We start from the raw sequence: 22,454 nt of genomic DNA, 5'->3' as shown, positions 1-22,454 counted from the left end.
AAGCTTTTAGCAAAAAAAGATAATTAACTCTTTTTCAGGTGACTCATGTACCCAACTTATAGCTTTACTTACATTTGAGTCTCCTTTGTCTAGTTGCTTTGGGATGTAGACGAAGTATTAGGCCAATCAGAGACAATAAATTGTTCAGCGTTTTTTGGACCCCCTGACGTGGTCTCTCTTTAACATTTTCGTTTTTTTTTGCCTGGTAAATGATCTCTTAAAGTTTTAGTGGGTCGAACACCCCATGCTAAACTTACCGATTTTTTTTACTTAAATCTATCTGTGAACAACGGAAAATTTGTATAATTTTTACCTTCGAAGTGTCCACCAATCCGGCGAAATTATTCCAACCACTCGGAGAAACATAGCTATCTCATGGTTTGATCCTAAACCATGGGAGTCATTAGAATGTTACTCTGTATGGTTTAATATTAGTTGCTGTTTGTTTTTTATTTCCTTCCGGCCATAGCTTACGGGGTTTCTGTGTAAAATAATTCTTTCAATATTTAAATCTGTTAAATTTTTTAATAAAAAAATAATTTGTTTTTTATTAATTTTTCTTTCTTCAAGGTAAATGGAGATGACATTATAAGAATTATGCTACGAGACCAAAAACCGTGGCTTACTCAGATAGAAAACAGTTTCTGTGACCTTCTCCTCTACTGTGCAAAAAACAAGGAGCCTGTTCAAGCTCATCGTGCCGTCTTGTCAGTCTATAGTGAATTTTTTAGAGAGCTTCTTAAAAATGAAAGTGTTTGGATTTGCAGTACTGTCTTCATTATCGACTACATGTAAGTGGCATACGTATTATCTTAGTTTTCTTTCAGAGGAGGGGAGAACGTATATTGCATAGTCTAGATGTCCTTTCGTAATTGTCTTGAGCCCCCCAACCCTTGTCCACAGACAAACAATCATGTGATTTTCATGAATTTTTCTGTAATGTTTCTATCGCTTTGTCCCTTTCTTTGCCTCTCTCTCACTCTCTTTTGCGATCGCTTATTATCAAACTGCGCTTTAAACAATACTTAATTGGAAAATGCAACTTAAAAAGTAAAATCTGGCTGACTGGGGTGAGGGTTGTATTTTTAACGCAAGTTATATTTGGGTGGTCTTTAGCTGCATTCATTGATATATAGATATGTATTAATTCACTTACAATCTATAAACAATAATAAGCAATAAGTAATAAGAGCAGATACAACATCATATATTCACCCACCAGGCTCTATGGTCGAAAAAGCATGGGAAAAAAACCGAGCAAACTGGTCAGCGTGCGATTATATCAAACAGTTTGTGTTAACAAACTCTAAGTAAAGAGCAACGCGGCTCAATAGTAACAGAAACTTAAAAAAACGGAATTTTTACACCCATAGATACATCAATAGAATCAGATTTTTATGCTGAATTCAAAAATATATGTTTCATAAGATTTAATTCTACCTATCAAAAGTTATGTGCCTAATGATCCACGCCTTATTTTCGAAAAAAGGGGGAAACATCCTAAAAAAGTCACAGAACTTTAATGAAAATCACGGCATCAGGTTAAACTTACCAGAAAACCCGATTGCGGAAGTTTCCAGCTCCTATCTGCAAAATTGTGGAATTTTGTATTTTTTGTCAGAAGAATGATCACGGATGCGTTTTTATTTGTTTTTTTGTTTGTTTGTTTTTTGTTATTTTTTTTGCCAGGGGTGATCGTATTGATCCAGTAGTCCTAGAATCTCGTAAGAGGGTTCATTTGAACGGAAATTTAAAGTTCTAGTGCCCTTTTTAAGTGACCGAAAAAATTGAAGGGCAACGTGGCCCCCTCCCACGCTCATTTTTTCCCAAAGTCACCCAATTAAAATTTTGAGATAGCCATTTTGTTCAGCATAGTTGAAAATCTAATGGATATGTCTTTGAGGATGACTTAATCCCCCCCCGCTCCTGGGGGAAGGCCTGCAATTTGTGAACTTTGCCCATTGTTTACATTTTGTTTTGTTTAATGGGAAGAATAAGGACGTTTCTGGTGGTATTTTTTCATGAGGGAGGGGGGTGTCGGAGGAGGGGGTTACGGGGGAGGATCCAACCATGGATGATGTTTCCTCGGGGGAAGGGACAGTTCTATGAAGGGGGTGCCGGATTTCCCAGCATTATTTAAAAAACGATCAGAAATTAAATAAAAAGACAAATTTTTTCAACTGAAATTAAGGAGCAACATTAAAAATTAAAACGAATAGAAATTATTACATATATGAGGGGATCCGCCCCCTAGTCAATACCTCGCCCTTTTCGCTAAAGTTTTTTTAGTTCTTTCAAAAGATCTATCTATTCTAATTAACCGGCCTTTGTGATTCAGGGGTTTGTGATTCAAACAAAATTCGAACTTTAGCGTAAAGAGCAAGGTATCGACTAGGGGGCAAACTCCCTAAAATACGTAATAAAACATACGAATATAGAAGTTCGTTACGTAAGTTAATTCGTAAGCTACGTCAGAGCAAAATTTCGAGAAAGCCATTTAGCCAAAAAAGTAAAAATAATATGCAAATTTCGTTTTAATTATTCATGTAAGGTGGGCCAAATTCAAAGCTGCATTAGTTCAAAAACGGTCAGAAATTAAATATAAAAAAAACAAGTTTTTTAACTGAAAGTAAGGAGCGACATTAAAACTTAAAAACGAACAGAAATTATTCCGTATATGAAAGGGGCTGTCCCTTTCTCGCTCTCTTCGCTAAAGTTTGAATCTGTCACTCAACTTTATTTTTTAAAACAATAAAAAAATTTAGCGTAAAGAGCGAGGTATCAAGGAAGGGACAGCCCCTTTCATATACGGAATAATTTCTGTTCGTTTTAAGTTTTAATGTCGCTCCTTACTTTCACCTAAAAAAAATTGTTTTTTTATTTAATTTCGATACAGAGATTGTATGCAGTGAATAGTTTTCATTGAAATGAGAAGCTATTTGTACGTACTTTTGTAGGAGGTTTTCCTTACCTTCAGATCAATGCTGAGAAGAATGATTACATGTGTTTAGTTCATGTGTATATTTCAGTATGCATATTTCAGTGCAGAGATTGTGTGCAGTCAATAGTTTTCATTGAAATGTGAAGCTATTTGTACGTAGTTTTGTAGGAGGTTTTTCTTACCTTCAGATCAATGCTGAGGAGAATGACTATATGTGTTTAGTTCATGTCATATAAACGGCTGAAATGATGCTAGTTATAAACATTGTTTATGATGATGACTTGGCCCAATTATTTGGGTGAAGGGTTTAAGCTATTTTTCTCCTGTCTTCGCAAAACAGCAGGTGGTACGCTATTTTTCTATTTTATTCCTGCTGTCCGATGGGCTCTTTGACTATCATATACATGTGCGTGGCTTCGAGTAGCATTTTACTGTCATGAGACCCATAATGCCCTTAGAGAATTCTTAAAGAAAAGAACACAGCAAAAAAAAGTGAATTTATGCCAAGAATTCAAATTAACACCAAAAGATAGGTATCAGGCACAAACAAAGACGGTGCTTCTGCCCTTCATTGTTTCAAATGCCCACCCAAGATTTGAAAAATTCTTAGGCTTTCTAAAACTAAAAACTAAAATAATTTAAAATGTACATATAAACCAAAGTCAAATAGCTATGCGAATGCGATTATTCCAATTGAAAGTTTGATTATGTATTGAGTAAACAACACAGAATAAGCACAATAAACAACACACACACAATTACAATTTCGTCCAGAGGAATCAACCGTACTGGGGCATTAAGAAAAAAATAATAAGTAAACTAATTACCCCTAGATAAACAGAAATAATGAAAAGAAACAAGTAAAGACATTTTCCAGATATCATTTTTTTGCAACTCTTCTGAAGGCACAAAATAGACACATTATTGCTCGGGAGTGACACTTTTGAAAAGATAATAATCCACGAAGAGAATAAAAATCCACCATTCTACACTTTTCACTTTGTTATTGTGAAATAAAACCAATCAATTTTTTTATTAGCTAAACATAAGTTTATCAGTAACAACGGAATTCAGTAGTTAAATGAATATAGTCTTATCATTACAAGGCAACCAAGCTCTGGAGCAACCCTTAATATTAAGGGTTTGCTTTTTTCAATCTGGCTGAAGTTTCATTGATTGGTCTGAAGAACTTCCCGCGTCAACAGGAAAACATCAGCCCGTTGCTCTTGTTCTTCTAGATTTGGACTTCTTCTCTTCGTTTTTAATAGAAAGTCCGGCTTTAATTACTTCAGAAATAAATTCAAATACATTTCAAACCATGTAAATATGCAAAGCAAAGTAAAGCCTGACTAAGGCAAAGTATTCCAGACGGCATATTAAGTCGTAAGGGAGGTTAGCTTAAGTGAAAAATGGTATGGCAAGGGATTGAAATGAATATTACCAGAATTATGGCTGACTGGGATGACTCGGATTGAATATTTAACGCAAACTATTTTTGTGTGGCCTTTACCTGCATTCATTGATTCATTGATTCATTCATGGTCGAGAATTATGAAGATATACTATGTAGGATTGTCCCAGACTAGGGATGGCCTAGCTCTTAGGGCTACAGAAATATTGCCGTATAATCGAAGATAAACTAAAGAAGCATATTTAAAAAATCCAAAGCGACTTCGATTTAAGCAACTGCTTATTAATAGAACTATTTTTGTTCAAGAATAAGGCTCCTTGCTTTGTCGTATACTCTATCGAGCGATATCAGAAGGAAAGTAAGGTTGACATCCATATAGCAGGGTAATAAGAGACGTAAGGTTGAATTAAATAATGAAACAAAATCTTTAGAATTGACACAGAAAAAAATGTGTTTAAGCTTTCTCAGAATCAGGAAAATTAACGATAACCTTGTTTTAATTAGACTAATTTGATACAGGTAGACAGGGCCGTATCCAGGATTTTTGTTCGGGGGGGGGGGGTTACCCGACTTTTTCCCGTGGACTTTTTCTAACATCCTAGAGCAACATTACGTTAGCTCGAGACCGTTAGTCCGCCCCTTGCGAACGAGGACGCGTCCGCTAGGCATACTTTCGTATCTTTAAGTTTTTTTTTTGTTTTTTTTTTTGTTTTTTTTTTTTTTTTTTAAGAAACACAAAAACAAGGCAAGTATTTACATACAGTTAAATACTACAAGGGATTTTTTTTTTTTTGAGACAGCAAAAACAGTTTATGCAAAAATAAGCAAAATAGTAGAAGTAGTCTGTATATATATTTATTTTTTTTAGCTAAAAGTAAGGGGGATTATCTATAAAACGAAATCCAGGCGACCATTTTTCTTCCCTGAAAAAACGTCGATGACCTTGTCTGGGCAGATGTCAACGTCCCTATGGACTGCAAGGAGGGCTAAGCCACTCAATCGTTCTTCTCCTGTTGAATTTCTCAGCCAGGTTTTGAGCGTTAAGAAACTTCTTTCCGGAGTAGCAGTGCTATCAGGTAACGTCGCAAGAACTGTCAGAAGAAGAAAAACATTTGGAAAAAAGGAGGAGTCGCATGCCTGAAGCGAAGACACAGCACAAGTAGGCCTTCTGATACCGGAACATTCTCCCAGTTGATGCGCCATAGCTCAATTTCTTGCTTCAGACAGTCTGGCTCGGGAAGAATATCGCCATACAATTCAACCAATGACTCCAGGTTTAATGCCTTCCAATCGACAGAGACATTTTGGCAGGAGAAAGGACGCTGAGATTTGACAGCAGTTTCTGGTGAAGTACAAATCGTTGTTTCAGCTTCGGAAGTGAAGTGGTCCAGGAAAGGTATAAAGAGCGAGGTTCTATAGTGGTTGAGAAGGTCTGGATCGTCTGCATGCATACTCCGGCCACCTCTCGTCCTTGGACGAGTCATCTCCAGTCTTAAGTCACTGGCGAAACGCTGAGCTTTGTCGAAAATAGATGCCAAAGTAGTAGCAGTATTTCCTCGCATTTCCTTTGTTTTTGAAAGGACAGTTTCCATGTGCCTGTATGCAGCTGCCAAATCACAGTCAACTGACTGAAGAGTCTTGCACAGTGGAAGCCTAAGGCAGAAAAGCTCTTTGACCCCATGGAGACACACAGCAATTTGCGACTGGTTTATCGTGTCCAGCAACTGCGCCGCTTTTGCAGAAGTTTCTGCATTTCCGTTCTCTTCAAGAGCTTCCAGGGATCGCAGGATTGGTGGGTACAGCTCAAGAAAACGCACGACTGAATCGTTTCGCTCCACCCATCTTGTTTCGCAGAGTCCGGTTAAAGTATGTTTCCTCGAATCCGGTAGTATTTCATTGATCTTCTCTTTTAAATTATGTGTCCTGAGTGGGGAAGTATGGTAAAAACTGCCGACTTGTGACAAGACACCGAAGAAATGCTTAAACGCCAGAATAGAGCATACAGAAGAGATGACCAAGTTGAGACTGTGCGCACTACAATGGACGTAAAGCACCTTCGGATACTTTTCACGTATAACAGCCTGGACACCCCTAAGATGCCCACTCATCGCTGCTGCACCGTCATATCCCTGACCAACCATCTTGTTCAGATTAAGACCAAGGCTTTCGAGAAATCGCATTATTGATGAAGGCAGACCTTGCCCAGTCAAATCTGAAACTGGGGTAAAACCAAGGAAGTCCTCATATAGGTTCCCTTTGAATGTGCAGCGGACGCATACAGACAGGTGCTCCGTGTTCGAAACGTCCGCTGTTTCATCGGCAAGCACCGAAAAGCATGGACTTGCGTTTACTCTTTCCACAATAGACTGCTGAAGAAGCTCCCCGGATGCGGCGATAATACCATTCTGGATGATGGGAGACAGATATGTGGCATTTCCAGCCGCAGAAAGAAGATGGTTCTTCAGAACATCGTCACCGTGTCTCGCCCTCAGCCGCAGTAGTGCTCGGAAGTTGCCATTATTATGGGAAGGTTCTGGATCCGAGATCAAAATGGGGCCAGAATTGTTAGTACCACGAAGGGCAAGCTGTTGCTGCCCACAAAATATCACCGTCTCAACAATTGGTTGCAACTTCTGGCGATTTTCTTGAACCTGCGCTTTCCTTGCCGCGTCTAGTTGGTGCGCGATATTGTTCTGCCTTTTCTCCGAGACAGAAATTAAGTTTTCAGCCGATACGATGCAGTTTCTATGAAACTCTGCTTGTTGGTGAGCTGTGAAGCAATCTATCGCATCCTTCCAGTTCCTGAATGGTTTGGTGACTAGATTCCCCAAGCGCTGGTGGCAGTCTTTGCCAGTTGTCTCTGACGAGAACAGAACGCAAAATCTGAAAAAAGCAGCGTCCTCAGACGCAGAGTAGGACAACCAACTGAAGCGAGCGAGCCAAGTTAACTGAAACTTCAGCTTCCGGTTTTCGGATACTTGAAAAATGTAGGAGATATCTGGAGTCCATGGGCTCTTGAGCAGACGAAGTTTAGAATTTGCATCGAGACTGGATGATTTGTTGACAAAACGACCGATGTTATTTGCAAACAACGACAGAGACTGGGTTGGTGTAGGTGCGTGTTGCGTCATGGTTGGTTCCAGGGTCCGTGATTCAGAAGCTTCAACGAGGGCTCCAGTGCCCTTCAGATCCACAGGTGTAGATGAATGCTCCGCAGACGTCCCGCTAACACCACTGTAAGAAAAATGCCTGGTCCACTTGGGCGACAAAAAACGACGTAATGTCACACTTCCTTTTCATGTTGAAAATCGCTCTTCTCTTATCTAAGTCCAAAATTGAACTGAACTGACAAGCTTGCACTCTTATAACATTTACCTCGAGCCCCCATTAATCCTAATTTACTATGCAGGGTCTGACCTTGCATAATAAGGCGAACATGGGGTTACCTAATTGTGTAAGGTGATCACAACCTTTTACCCACAAAATTGCAATAGGATTTTTGTATGCCAAAAAATACAAAAGGATAATAGCGCAAACTAAACTTAATTTACTATGCAAGGTCAGGTGAACATGGGGTTACCTACGGTTACCTAATTGTGTAAGCTGATAAGCACCGTTTACCCACAAAATGCAATAGGATTTAGTGTGGGAGCATATTTTTTTTCTGGTAAGGTTCTGTCTTTACAGGTATTTTTTAGACTAATTTCCGACTCGGTAAAAAAAATTTTTTTTGGGGGGGGAGGGGGGTTCAAACCGGGTACCCCCTGGATACGGCCTTGCATGTAGGAGGAGTCTATATTTACAAGAATACCTAGGAACAGGACTTACCGATTGCTAGGTCTTTGAGCAAATTACTTCGAAAATGAATTTCTGATAGTTGGAGAAATCCTGGAAAGTTTACGAGAAAACCAGGAAACTTGACATAGTAACATTTAGGGCTAAGACACTAGATTAGAGCTATAGAAATATTCTCTCAAATAATTCAATCATTTTGGTACGGATCTCATACTCATTTCAAACAACATAATGATTCTTTCGTCAGCAGAGCAACTAGGGTATTATCACTCATTGAGGGAGATCTGCAGTTGTAGGTATTGAAAAGATTCAGAATGATATAAAACGACAGTAAATTGTTAGTTCTTGTTTTGTTACCATAACAGTAAGATAATTAACATAAATTAATGATATAACTAGTCCTAGAACTGAACCCTTCCGGACGCCAAACTCAACTTGCAAATCATCTGCTTGCAAGCCCTGTGAACATGGTCAGTCATAAATTTTTTAATCAATGTTGGGCTTGAGCCAATTGCCTTCAAATGGCTCACAGAACTGATAGATTATTTGAATTAAACTTATTCTATGCCTATCTACCTTAGGTCTGCCCTAGGATGGACGATAGACTATCATAAAGAAGTGAAATTATCATTTTATACAACTAAGAGAAAGTCAAGCCAGCTTTCCCTCACACAGGATATCCGTCTTGGCTTACTTTAAATAGCCATGGCTCTCAAGTCTTTCATCATTTCCACCTATTTGATTATTCAAAGTTATCAACTTCAATTGATTTTGAATTATCAACTTGGTGGAATGATGAAAGATTTGAGAGCCATGTTACGTTAGATTAAAGCCAAACTAACCAGACAAAGATTTTAAAAGATGATCCATGGATCCAACCCTTCCAGACAAATAGTAATTAAAGCAAGCGTTAGCTTTCTCTCCTACGCTTCAATAAGACAATTTAGAAAGCAGAATTTGGTGGGTCAAAAAACAGAAAGCTATTCGTTCGTCCGAAAGTTGAGTGGCAAGAGTCAGACAAGAATCAAGAGCAAAATAGAGAAAATTTACAAGGGTAGTATATGCCTCCCCAATTGAGCGCTTTCCTTGGAAGGCAAACAGACAATCGTGAAAAAAGATTCATTTACTTCTGAAAAGAAGTTGACGAGATGGCGTAGCCTTTAAAAAATTTTGCTAAATGTAGACAGTAAAGATATCGGCTGATACACTGCCGAATCACTACGAGGTGAACCTTTACTATGAACAATTACTCGATTTCTCTTAAATGGACAGGAAAAATTCGACTTTCGAAAGATAGATTTACACGTCTTGTCAAAGGAGAAATAATTGAAGTGTAAATGAATTTAAGCGCCTTGGGGGGTAAATAATACCGACCAGAAGATGCTGAACCTTTTAATTCATTAACAAATCTACCTATCTCAACCTAAGGAAGTGGCTTCAGTGCTAAGAATTAGAATGTCAAGCAATGTTGGACCCAGGTACGATTTGGATTCAGGCTTAGAAGAAAGAGAGCTTGCTGAAGAAGCGGTTTTGTTCAATATTATCAAAATAAGAGGTAAATGCTTCTTGAACATTTACCGTGAACATTACCAAGTTTACTGTTAACAACGAAGCCATTGTCAATCAAGTTCAAAGGAAAACGAGAAAATGGAGAAAAGTTTCAGGACAGGGTTGATCACTTGCTCAGATTTCCGAGTATATTTTTTGCATTTGTAAGACCTGGTGTCACCCGTAGATTCAAGAGAATAAATCTTTTAGATCTCGAACCATAAGTGGACACATTACATACATTAACAATAGAGGCTCATGAGAGGAGTCAAACCATAAGCAAAAAACCGTATCTTTGTCAAAAATATCCCATGGAGCCTCTTCTAGTCGTGATCTAAAGCGGGTTAACTCATTCCGACTGAATTTAAGTGCAGCCGAACCCAGAGTAGAGTTCTTCCGACTCTTCATCTTCTTAGAATCGAATACAGAAAAGACAGGAACACGACCCGATAGAAAAATCACTAGTATAAAGTTGTCTGCCAAATTAAAAAGGAGAAAATATTATCGACCAAGGACCCTGTAGTAATAGTTATATGTGTCGGAATCCACACTGTTGGCAAGGTTCCAGCTGTGATCAGAGCCGATAGAAAATTCTCTGTTATTTAAGAGGCAAAATCATGCGATTTTAAGTTGAAATCGCAAGTTATTATGAAATTAAACCGACAAATTGTATTACTTCGAACAGCTCATCAATGATCTAAAGAAGTGGAGGGATGGATCCACATGGAGATCAATATATATTACCTGTAGTAAAGTCCTACCCTTGAGATTTAATGTCAGTAAAAAGGGATTCAAAGATCCCTTCCTGATTCCTTGTTAAATCACTTCTGACGGTGAACGGAAAGGTCAAATAATTCAGGTAGCTTATCAATCCACAAATTTGTCTCATTATTTAGAGTAATTTTTGTTTTTGCAGGTATAAAGATATCTCAAATTTAATAAGGTTGTTGTACTTTGGCTCAGTAAATCTAACTCGTAGAGAAGCAAAAAACCTGCAGAGAATCATTGAAGACTTCCAATTTGGTATGAACTTAGCCTACATTCCGATAAGTGGCACATTGATGAGTATGGGCTTTGTTCAATCAGATAGCCCCACAAGCACTGATGGTGATGAAACCCTGAATGGAACAAAATCTCTGCAATTGAAAAATGAAGTAAAGCATCGAAAAGGGCCCAACAGGAGTTGGGATCATTATGCAACTACAAGCAAAGGTTTTGAAGTAATACCGCTGAGCTACTCTCCACCGTCGGAATACTCACCTGTTTCAGTTCATGCCCTTTCTGAAAATAGTGAGATGCAACATGTTTCTCCAAAAACTTATCCGAGATCAAAAAGTACGTCTTATCCTATATTATTTTAACTATCTTTTTCGATATTGTTCTTTTAATTTAATCTTTGTTAACAGATTTTTTATGCTTATTGTTTATTTCATTTTGTTGCAAGTGAGTAATTCGGGTTTGTTCATATATTTAGGGATATATGGCTGTGAATTGTTGTTTATTGATTTCTGTGAGTTACGCAGAGAATCGGGCTCGTAAGCAGGGGGTTTTATTTCCAAAGTGGTAAGGAAATTCGTCAAAGCCATTAAATCGTATGAAAATTTTACCAAAATATAGAAACAAGAAAAATCTTTAAAAATTTGTTAAAGCTCCTTTTCTAAACCTGTCGGCTATTTTTATTTTGAATCTGTGCTTTGCTGCTATTGGCGTTAGCGGCACAGGGTATTTTTCCTCCAAATTCAACTTTTGGCTGAGGCTCTTTGCCTGCTCATGTAGTGGAATGAGTTTTCTATATATTTTGGTCAGTGATGGATATAAATACTTTCAAATAGTATCTAAATGCAAATACAAAAAAACTGTCGTAAGTATATATAAATAGTATTTCGAAATATTTGACTAAACATTTATTTTGTGTTTGAATACTGAATTCGTATTCAAATACCCAAATGCATTTAAACTAAGACATTTAAAAGAAAATATCGAAAGTATGATCAGTAGGGAGCCACGTTAGTTTTATCAGGTTAATACTCATATTCGTGAGTAGTTCTCATAGAAACATTATATAAAACAAGAAAGACGAGTATCAAAACCATGTCAATGCGCTTTACTTATATTCAAATATGTTTGTTTACTTTCACCATCTACAATATTCTAAATCTATCATCTTCAACTCTATTCCTCTTGTATGTCAAAATAGCAATCCCAACTGAGTCGTTCGATAAGATAAGATAAGATATTTATTTCAAAAAATGACTATCACAAGCCCCGAAGGGCCGAATTCGCATTTCGGGGTCATATAATAAAAAAAGACACAGAAATAGCAAAACAACTAAAAAACTGGCTAAACAATGACAAAAACAACAATATCAGAAACGTAAAGACATTAATTAGTCTAAAAAACAAAATGTGTCAAATGTAAGAAAGTTAAAAAGGCACAAATTAAAACAAAACCAAAAAAAAAAAATTGAGATAAAAATAATGTTAAAAAGGTTTAAAAGAGAGTATATAAAAAGGGGAGCGAACGGAAGAGCCAAACGGACACCAGCATGGGTATCACCATTAAAAAAAAGCGACTGACGTAAAAAAAAAAGCGACGTAGCGACTGACGTGGTATATTTATGAATACTTGTAATAGTCAATGAAGAACCAAATAACGAAAAAAAGACAATAAAGATGTAAATAATAATATATAAAGAATCAAAATAAAAAGTAGAAATAAAAAATGAAGATATAAAATAAAAAACAGAGAAATAAAGATAAGAAGAGCCAAATCAACGTCTTTCCTCTTATCTTAAAGAAACTACAGAATCTCTAATTTTAAAGAAGAGTGTGTGCATTCAGACACGGTGTCTTTTGCATGACTATTCGCTTCCATAAACGTACACAGGTTTAATGCATTCGAATCTGCTTATATTTTGAATTTTGCCTTGTGATAGGCCTGATGCTTTGGGTTTAAAAATTTTGCTCATTTCCATGAGGTAACCATCAGTCAAGGTTGCCTTTTTACTGAAAGCCGCTTTGTTAGGAAACAGGGGAGACATGAAGTTGCAACCACAAAATTCTAAAGCTTTTGTTAGAATTTAATAGAAAGGAAACTGGGAAAATGTTTCTTCTGTCCAAAGAGAATTGTAATAACTATCAGAGTGGTGTATAGTAATGCTTCATATTATTGACATTATTTTTCAGTCCTATGAGGTTTGGCAACACTACCTAGAGAGAATCTTTTCCCAAAATAAAATCAAAATAAAAGTACAAAGAAATTACCCAAGGTAAATAGTAGGATGTAACCAATAAAATTGTCTACTATATAATAGTAAATTGTATGCTCTACAGAAAACAAAAAAAAATATATATAAAATCGGCATTCAGACCTTCAAGATACAGTTACCACGAGTACTATATCCAAATTAGTGGTAATAAAAAACTTCAGCAGTGACATTCAGAAAAAAAACTTAACAAATAAGCAAACACCGCCACGAGTATGGCTGTAGCTTTGATTTACTTATCAACTGAATATTTTATATCAATTTATTGAATCAAGCGCAAGCTAACTTTCATTTCAATTTTCTTTCTTTTTTTTTCTTTTTTACAACTAGCAGATTAAGCTGTAATATTCTGAAGCTATCAAGGGCTACTGAAGTTTATACTGGAATGTTGTTATTATAATACCACACACGTTTTCACTATCATTACTGCTCTGACCATAAAAGAACGATAAGCACTAAGACAAAGCAAAAGTAACTAGAGCGTAAGTAAGTTAAATGTTTTTAAATCAGATCTCCAATGGATTAGATTCCCTCTCCCAAAACAGATGTTTGTCTTGTAGGATACCTGATGCTTTGGTTAGTGGATCAGCAACCAGTACATTTTCAAAAAGAAATTCCACTTTCATTAGAAAATCTAAAATATTAAATTAAACTCAAAAATTTAAATAAATTTAGTTGTACCATATCTAGGTCAAGAAACCTCTAGGGAATTTGATGTGTATATCTTACTCCGTGTCTGAATTTCCTAGTCTTGCAACCTATATTCCACTTCTTTTGATTCCGTATACCTGTTTTGCATTTCTTTGAGGTCTCTGCCCCATTATTACAAAACTCGGGGAAAACAATGCTTATTTCCACTTTACCAATGTTTTCCTTCAGTGGCATCGCAACAAAAACTAAAGGTAAAGAGTACGGCATTGGACTTTACATTTCCTACTGGTGGTCACGATCTCCATTTCATGGCCCTTCAGCCAGGAAGTATAATGGGGGGTTGTAGTCCAACCATTCTTTGCTCTCGTACACCCATCCTCTTTACTTTCCTCAAATTTCTCAAGGTTCCGTTTGGAGCTGGGTTGACTTTGGTTAAGCATACAGAATCAGGTCACTGACCCCTGTTCAAAACCAATAATCAGCAACACCAAGATTTGAACTACTGTCCTCACGGACAAAGGATTTTTAGTCTAGCGTGCTAATCACTCGGCTATAATGGCTCAAAATTGTACTAAACCGCCTCTTTGAGATTTACCAGAACCTTGATTTCAGAGCTTTCCAAAAATTTTTCAAAACAAGTGGTATTTATGTGTCTTCCATCAACGAAAACTAGCTGTCGAATTTTATAATCAGACCTTATAAAAGGTAATAAAAGTTAAAGAGGTAATAAAAGCTAATTTTTTAATGAAGCAAATTGAAAACGGTAAATAGCAGGATGTAACGAATAAAATTGTCTACTATATAATAGTAAATTGTGTGCTCTACAGAAAACACAAAAAATATATAAAATCCGCATTCAGACCTTCAAGCTTTGCAGTTAACACGAGAACTATATCCAAAGTAGTGGCAATAAAAATCTACAGCAGTGAAATAAAAAAAAAAAAAGCAAACACTGCCGCGAGTTTCCTCATTTTATATATTTAACAGAATATAATTACTAAACCTATGTCCGTGGCCTAATAGCTTCGATTAACTTATCAACTGAAGATTTTATATGAATTAATTCAGTCAAGCACAAGCTAACTTTCATTTCACTTTTCTTTCTTTCTTACAATTAGCAGATTAAGCTGTAATTTTCTGAAACTGTCAAGAGCTGCTGTTAGTTTATACTGGAGTGTTGTGATTATAATACCACACATGTTTTCACTATCATTACTGCTCTGACCATAAAAAAACGATGTGTTGTGTTTGGGATTTTAGGTTGCTTTCTGTCGCTTTCTCAAATTTATCCAATTCCTTTTCGCTGCCCCTGGTGGAATTCTAAAATAACTGGCACTTAGGGCGAGCAGCTCTGTAAAGCTTTTTGGGGGTATTACATGTAAAGGTATGCTTAGTATTTTTAGTAGCAACTAAGCTGAGGCTATGGCTGGAGCAACGCAAATTGCTGGAAAGACAGTAATTCTCGTCTGCATCCTTTTTATTCTGTTAATCAAGCATCACAGAAACTGACGAGATGCAAACTGTTTTTGTTAATTATTATTACTGGTCTCATTTTTCGCTGATTCAACTGACAGAACGTTTTCATCCTCTATTTTTGCTTCAACACTCACACTTGTAGTACAACAGGGGACTGCACATTTTTGTGCAGCCAAATTTGCATCCAATGTATGTTATAATATTTACCCTTGTTGTGTAAGCCAGCCTAGATTCTTCATTTATCTTCCTCTTGATAGAAGTACAGGTGCTATAATAATGCGTACCCATGAACCACCAGCATGCAATGGCTGACTTAATCAATGGGCAGTTACATCAAGATACCTGTTGTAGCTTGCACTGCATATGTCTGTTATATTACAAGTTAGTTAAAATTTGGAAAATTTTCAATAAGGCTCTCTCTTATATTAACAAATTGTCTGTTTACTTTGGTTCCAAGAGCCTTCTTATTCATGATTGCAATATTTGGAGGCAGGCCAATAATAAGATCATGGAAAGGTTTCTTTTTAACCGTTATCAAAGCTCACGGTTTTTCGATTATATAGTTCATAATTAGGTGATCAACTTGTGCCTTTTGTAGCTCAACCACGCTCTTCTAAAAGACAGCAGAGAGAACTCCCCACTTAGGGAAGGGAGATACCTCTCCATCTCCATACAGAGGGAGATAAACTCAAGGTAGATTAAGGAGTTCTATGGAAAGCTTGTCTTCAGAAAATGCGTAATCTTTTGAAGAGAGAAAATAACATCAGAATTTTCTGATGTAAATGTGTAAAGGCAGCATGGACTTAATGAACCCTATGGTTGAGATTGTTTTACTAGAAAAATACAGATACCTGGAAAGGGCTGCAAAAAACGCAGCTGATGTATTTAAAACCTAGTAAATACAGGTTTTGACGATCTCTTTCACCTTAGGAAATGATTGTCAAGTTTTACTAAAATTAGGCGATAGAACATTTTGCCACACTTTTTTCCTTACACAGTGGTCTTCAAAAAGACTCTAGTTCAAAAAGATGGTGCTTTAGAAAACTAGAAACTCTAACTCATCGTAATTGTTTTGGGGTTCAAAGGGAGTTACTGAACCTGAAATTTGAGTATCACAGGCTAGAAATATCCCTTCTTTCCTCATCATAGTCAGCTAATATTGAACTGCATAATGAATTTTGCATAGCATATGCCTAGAGTTCTTATTCTAACCTAACCTACCTTCAAGTTCCCCTTCTTCTACTATTCTAGATTTGAAATGATTTCTACTGAGAAGGGCTGTAACTATAATTTCAATCATTGTGCTTTATTTGATTAAAGTTCGTTCGCTATTCCTACACACAGAATATATGAAACCCTTCCGAAGTGGCCCGGAACAACATGCCATCTACTGGTCAAATTGAAATTTTTATGTGAATAGCCCTCTCCAACTGGTGTTATAAGCGATGTCACTCTTTTGGCCCCTTTAATAGATGACAAAAACAGATTTTGGTTTGACTTTGATTTCTTTGTCTCTCTTTTTTTTCTGTTTTTTTCTTTTTCTCTCCTCCCTGTTTATAATTAGTCAAATGTGTCTTGCAACGATAGCGTTCCAGTGCTGCTGAAGCGGATGCGCGTAACTACCAGTTTTAGCCTTTTCGTGCATTTTTGCCGGTGATTTTCTTTGAAATAGTGCAAGTAATCGAAAAATTGGCCTCCCTAGCTTCATTAACTGCATTAATCATGACGATCCGATATGAAAAAGCCACATTAGAGAAGACTAATCCATTTTTCTTGGTGGAAGCACCATCTATCTTAATTAAATTCAAAGCCCTCCTATTCAAAAAGCCCAGATGGCATTGCCTGCTTGACACCAAAGTCTAGACGTAGATGTTCCGCAATCGCCCGAAAGCAATTCTTTTGCTCCGTTTTGTGTCATTAATCACGCTTAGTGTTTTCCCTGTGTCGTTTAATCATACTTAGTTTTTTTTTTCCTGTTTTGTAAGAAATAGCGTAACATAGTTGAGGCTTTTGCCAATACTATGGAAGCTGTTTTAAATAAAAGGATCTTGAATCTAGTCTTTTTCATCTCTTCTCCATTGACATATTGAATCTAATTTCTCTCTAGGGTCTCCATTGCGTACGTTTATGAAAAGCTTAAATGTTCGATGGAAATGTCAGATTTCGTCATAGAAAAGATAATGATGTATTAATGACCTTTTCAGGAACAAATTAGGTGACCATCAAAATCGTTATACTCTGAGGGGCTTGCTCTGAAAACAAAAGTATACCTTTATTTTGAAGGAATATGTACTGCTGTTATACCAAGGATTAGTTTTAATAAGTGTTTCTAAAACGTTTATCTATATTTGAAAAGTATTTGTGTCTGATATTGTTTTCCAACTGATAACGAAAAGAAATTAAATCATATTTTGAGGACTCAGAACATACAAACACTTACATTTCAGCATGCAACATTCTAGACTCATCTTGGTCAGCTGCCCCGGGTGCCGCGGCTGGGGATTGCCCACTTTGATCAAATTGTTAACTTTGATTCGGCTTTTTTGTTATATTTGAGTCGAGAAGGGGGTGCTGTAATTATTTTTTTCCCAGGCACCACCAACTCTAGAAGGGGATCTAGTAGAAGGCAAGGGAAGCCAAATACTGATTCCAGGGTCTTTGGCGTCAGCTGAGAACCTGTTTAAGTCTTTTTGTTTTAACTCAGTAGATTCGTAGGTGAAATGGCTATCTGCCATGGTTGTCAAGGCAATGACATGAGAAGATTTCATCCGAAATATTGTTATTTTTGCACTTTTTCCAGTAATATTTTAAATTTTACATCTGTCTCCCATGTTTCTTTGTTTTAATCAAAACTGTGTCATCCCTCCCTCCCAAAAAAGTCCTGTTCGCAGATCGCACAGGGGATCGTTCCCCCGAAATCCCAAATTCACAATTATTTTTTCTTACAATCCCAATATAATTGGCTTGTTTATTTTGTTGTTCCTTTTGTCTTCTCCTCTTCAAAATGCGCCTGCTCCAAAATACACTCCTGTGAATATACTTCATACAGATGGTTGTTAAAAACACATGTTCAATAGTACCAGCATTGCAAAACTTGATGCAACAAGATGCTGTTATGCTTTAAATGTATTCAGAGAAAAAAAAAATTTCTGATTTTAATAATATCAATTATGAGATCTGGAACTTCAAACGTCGAATATAAAAGATTTCTAGAGTTAAATATCTATCTTTTTTAAGAATTTTTTTGTACATTTGGTTTACTTGGGGTTTTCGTTCGACTGAAATATAGGAAAAGAAGCAACCTGTTTTAACAAGTCTAGTATAATTATCAAATCTACGTATTTAAAAATGGAGGAGCCTGGGGGGAAGGGTGTAAAACACTATGGATCTTATTGTGGTTAATGATTCAAGATTAAAGTGGTCTCCAAATTCCAAACTTTTTGCATCCAATATTAAAATTTTTTCGTCAAACATTGTGCATCAAAATTCTTCATCAGGTCCTATAAGTACTTTCAAACTAAGCATTACTTTTTTCTTATGCAAAAACTAGGTAGGGATCCAGAGGCCATTGGGCTCCTACCCCCCATAAAATTTCTAGTAGAAAATTTGCTACATTTTCTGCATAATCCCGATATTCTCTTACAAATTCAATTGGTGTTTGGCTAAGTTTAAAGCCATGAATTTTGAAAGACCATGAGGTTTAATGACACTAGTGTTTTCTTTTGATTTTACTATTTTTGGATGATAGTGCATCCCGCCTTTTATGCATCGAGAATTTATTTGTATGATTCATTCAATTATGTTTTTTTTTCATTCAAGGAAAGCTACCAAGTAAATTTCTGTTTTCTTCAAAAAGCTGCTAAGAAAGTAGAATAGTTAAAAGCTGCTTTTTTTTTTTTTTTTTTTTTTTTTTTTTTTTTTTTTTTTTTTTTTTTTTAGTCCCTATTTCTCAAAATTTCGGGGAATTGCTCAGTTCTAAAAAACTTGGAATGATATTTTACGCATTTTGACACTATTGTCAGCAAAAGATCCACTAAAATTAACATTAGTGTTTAACATTCTTATTTTAGCATGTATTTTTTTCTCCACTTTGGTATTTTTTTTATTTATTTATAGCTCAGTTATTTTCAAACGATTAGATATTTGCTTCTTCTTGATGCTTGGCAGTTATGTAAATGCTTTTATGCAAATCAGTTTTTGTCTAATATCAATTAAGTCTTGGCCTTCTCTTTTTCTTTTTTTTTTCTATCATTAACTACATTTAGTTTTGGGTCTTGACAGACGCTTTCTATTAGTATAATTTTCGAAAAACCTCAAATAATAGTGTTACCTAACGTCAGGAGGCCATGGTCTGAAGTTGAACATCTTTTTTCTATGTTTTTTTTTCTTGAAGGTAGTACGTCAGCAGTGGTAGCAGATCCGAAACTTGCCGAGCCTCTTTGGTTTTCAGAAGAAGCAGTAGTAAATTGTGGTGAGATTTCAAAAACCACCTTCAACAATACTGAGAGCTTTCAACTAGATAATCTTGAAAACAATGGCATTACCTGCTATAACAGTTCCATTCCTCTCCCACATAGTAAAACAAAACGAAGAAGAAGCAGTGGCTCTAGTAGTAGTGGTGAGGTAGATTATGAATTAGAAGAAGAAGAAGATTATTTTGACGGAACAGACATTTTGGAACGTTTACCAGTGAAACTAGCCAGAAAAAGTGAAGTCCGACAGGGTAAAAGTGAACCAATAGTTTTGTGTAGTAAGTGTGGGGCTTTAACTTCTGATAATAAAACGAAATTACATATATGTCCTGGGAAGTGTGTTCAAAGCACCACTCATCAAGAAAAACTGGCAAGTGAGCTTGAACTGTTGATGAAGTTTAACTGCATCTATTGTAAAAAACGATTTTTCTCTGAGGGTGCTCTCCATAAGCATTTGAAACTCCACCATATACCAGGAGGTATGATATGTATAAAGTGCAAGATATTGTTTGATAATAAAGACAAATTTGTGGCTCATAATTTGTTTCACAGAAAAGGAAAATTAGTGGAATGCAGTTTGTGTGGTAAAGAAGAATTGAGTACATTAATTGATATTCATTTGAAAAAGCATGCGATTGACCGTTTAAACCATTGTGGTGATCGCCGAGTGTGCCCTGTCTGTAATAGAACATTTAAGGAAGAAGCACACGTAGTTAATCACTTGTTATTTCATTTTGATGAAGAAAGAGAACATGAGTGTAAGATATGCTACTTTGTAACAGAAACTGTTGAGGCTCTAAAAGTGCATCATAAAATCGAGCATGAGCTTTCAAAAGCTTTGCCAGTAAATAAGAAAATTGAGAAAACCCAGTTGCCTCAAATTAACAGAGTAACAAGAAAGGCATGGAAATCTAAGGACAAAGAGGTAGAAATAGATGTTTCTCAAATGGGATGGATGTGCTCTACTTGTGGGATGCTGTTTACAAATTCGAGTGACTGCCAAAACCATATCGTATCGTTTCACACAGGATAATTCCTTGTGTAAAGGAACATCTGATCACCTGCTGTAAAATTAAAAAAAAAATGTTTGAAAGACATTCCTCTTATTTATAGAAACTTACTTTTTTTTTCGTTTTTTTTGTATTCTAGACATTCACATACATAGGGTTTTGTATTTTGGGGCCTAGCGTTTGAGAAGGAGGACAACTTTCAAAAAGAAACCAAAAATAGACGAATTAACAAAAAAACTAAAATTTTCGAAAAGTCATAATCATTGTGGTGATTCAGGGGATGGGCACAGGCCCCAAAGTCCCAACCTCTTTTCACGTGCCTGATATAGATTATTGTTGGTTCGGGAGAGGGGCAAGTGCTTTCATTGTTTTTACCCTGATTTATATTGGAATATGTCTCATTTTTATATTTTATGAATTGTTTAGTGTCATCGTTTTTCTAGGAACCACTGCCCCGGTGGTACCAATTCACGAAAAATTAGGGGAGGGGGTAAATACATTTTTCAAATTAGGGAGGTCACGATTTCTCTGTCTTCTTTATTTTATCCAATAACTATACCAAAAGAAGGTATTTTTTCAAATATAGGGGGGGGGGGTAAATGCAGAATAGTTAAAGTATACAGAAAACTGAAAATTTCTAGAACTGAAAAGATCTTGATATTTCAGGGGGAACATGGGCCCAGAAGCTCCTTTTCTGTGTTCATGCCTTGCGTAAAAACGTGCTTATCAGGGTTTATAATCTTTTTGTGCCTTTCTTGGAATGACTAGGACCCAAACTTTGAGCTGAAAGTATAATTTTAAGGTAACACTTTTATATAAATAAGGGTGCATTCCATGTGATAGCAACTTATTTGTTATTATTCTGTCTCAAAGCTGTTCATAACTCATTCTTTTCATCCATTTTTAACGTTATTAGTGTAGGAGGCACTAAGGGATTAATCCTGTTTACTTATTACGCGGATATAAGGGGCTGAAATGGTTGCTATTCGCTTATTGGGGATAAAAAAGTTTATAAATCTTAGTCATCGCTATGGTAATTGATTTCTATGGTGTGCCCTAAAATTGGTTTAGTATAGAGAGTTTTAAAAATTATCAGAGTAGAAGGTAAGGTAACAAAATAAGAAATTAAACAGTATGAGGGTCGGCTGAATGAGTCCTGGCCTGAAAAAAAAACATTTTCTGACAACTTTTTTTTCCTACACACAATCTCAAGAAAGCCTAATAACTTTTCACTTCAATGATTATTTTAATTAAACAATCTTTAATTAAACTAGGAACTAAGGGATTAACCCTTTTTACTTATTACACAAATATAAGTGGCTGAAATGGTTGCTATTTGCCTATTGGAGATAAAAAGAAGTTTATAAGTCCTAGTCATTGTTAATGATAATTGATTTCTGGGGTGAGCCCTAAAATTGGTTTAGTATAAGGGAAGAACAGGCTTTGAAAATTATCAAACTTGCTGAATGAGTCCCTGGCCTGAAAAAAAAACATTTTCTGACATATTTTTTTCCTAAACACAATCTCAAGAAAGCCTAATAACTCTTCACTTGAATGATTATTTTACTTAAACAAACTTACCCAATGTCATTCCGAGATTTCACACCAAATAAAATCAAAATGCCAAAAAAATTCACTGGGAGTTTTTATCGTAAGTTGAAAATGTTTAAACGAAAAATTACTTAGTTTCATTTTGGTTTTGTTGGGTTTCAGCAAACACCAAATAAAATCAAAATGCCACAAAAATTCACTGGGAGTTTTTATCGTAAGTTGAAAATGTATAAACGAAAAATGACTTTGTTTCATTTTGGTTTTGTTTGGTTTCAGCAAACATGGCACCCATCCCACAGAGAACAGGTTAAAGCGCTAGATAGTGTTTAAAAC

The 22,454-nt window shown here is 36.1% G+C and overlaps 1 protein-coding gene across 1 annotated transcript in view; it reads left to right on the top strand.

Annotated features, from left to right (window-relative positions):
* Nucleotides 1–21,049, top strand: part of LOC148957006 (uncharacterized) — a 63,631-nt gene extending 42,582 nt beyond the window's left edge. The window contains exons 3-5 of the mRNA XM_089097233.1: nt 571–791; nt 10,612–11,030; nt 19,482–21,049. Of these exons, the coding sequence (XP_088953359.1) occupies nt 571–791; nt 10,612–11,030; nt 19,482–20,593 (1,752 nt within the window). The 3' untranslated portion in view covers nt 20,594–21,049. The remainder of the gene's footprint in view (nt 1–570; nt 792–10,611; nt 11,031–19,481) is intronic.
* The last annotated feature ends 1,405 nt before the right edge of the window (nt 21,050–22,454 follow it).

Source organism: Artemia sp. Qi Xiang Cuo, chromosome 1 (genome assembly GCF_049724085.1).
Source record: "Artemia sp. Qi Xiang Cuo chromosome 1, ASM4972408v1, whole genome shotgun sequence".
NCBI lineage: Eukaryota > Metazoa > Arthropoda > Branchiopoda > Anostraca > Artemiidae > Artemia > Artemia sp. Qi Xiang Cuo.
The sequence above is the reverse complement of the archived record's forward strand: the minus strand, read 5'-3'. Positions and strand labels throughout refer to the sequence as shown.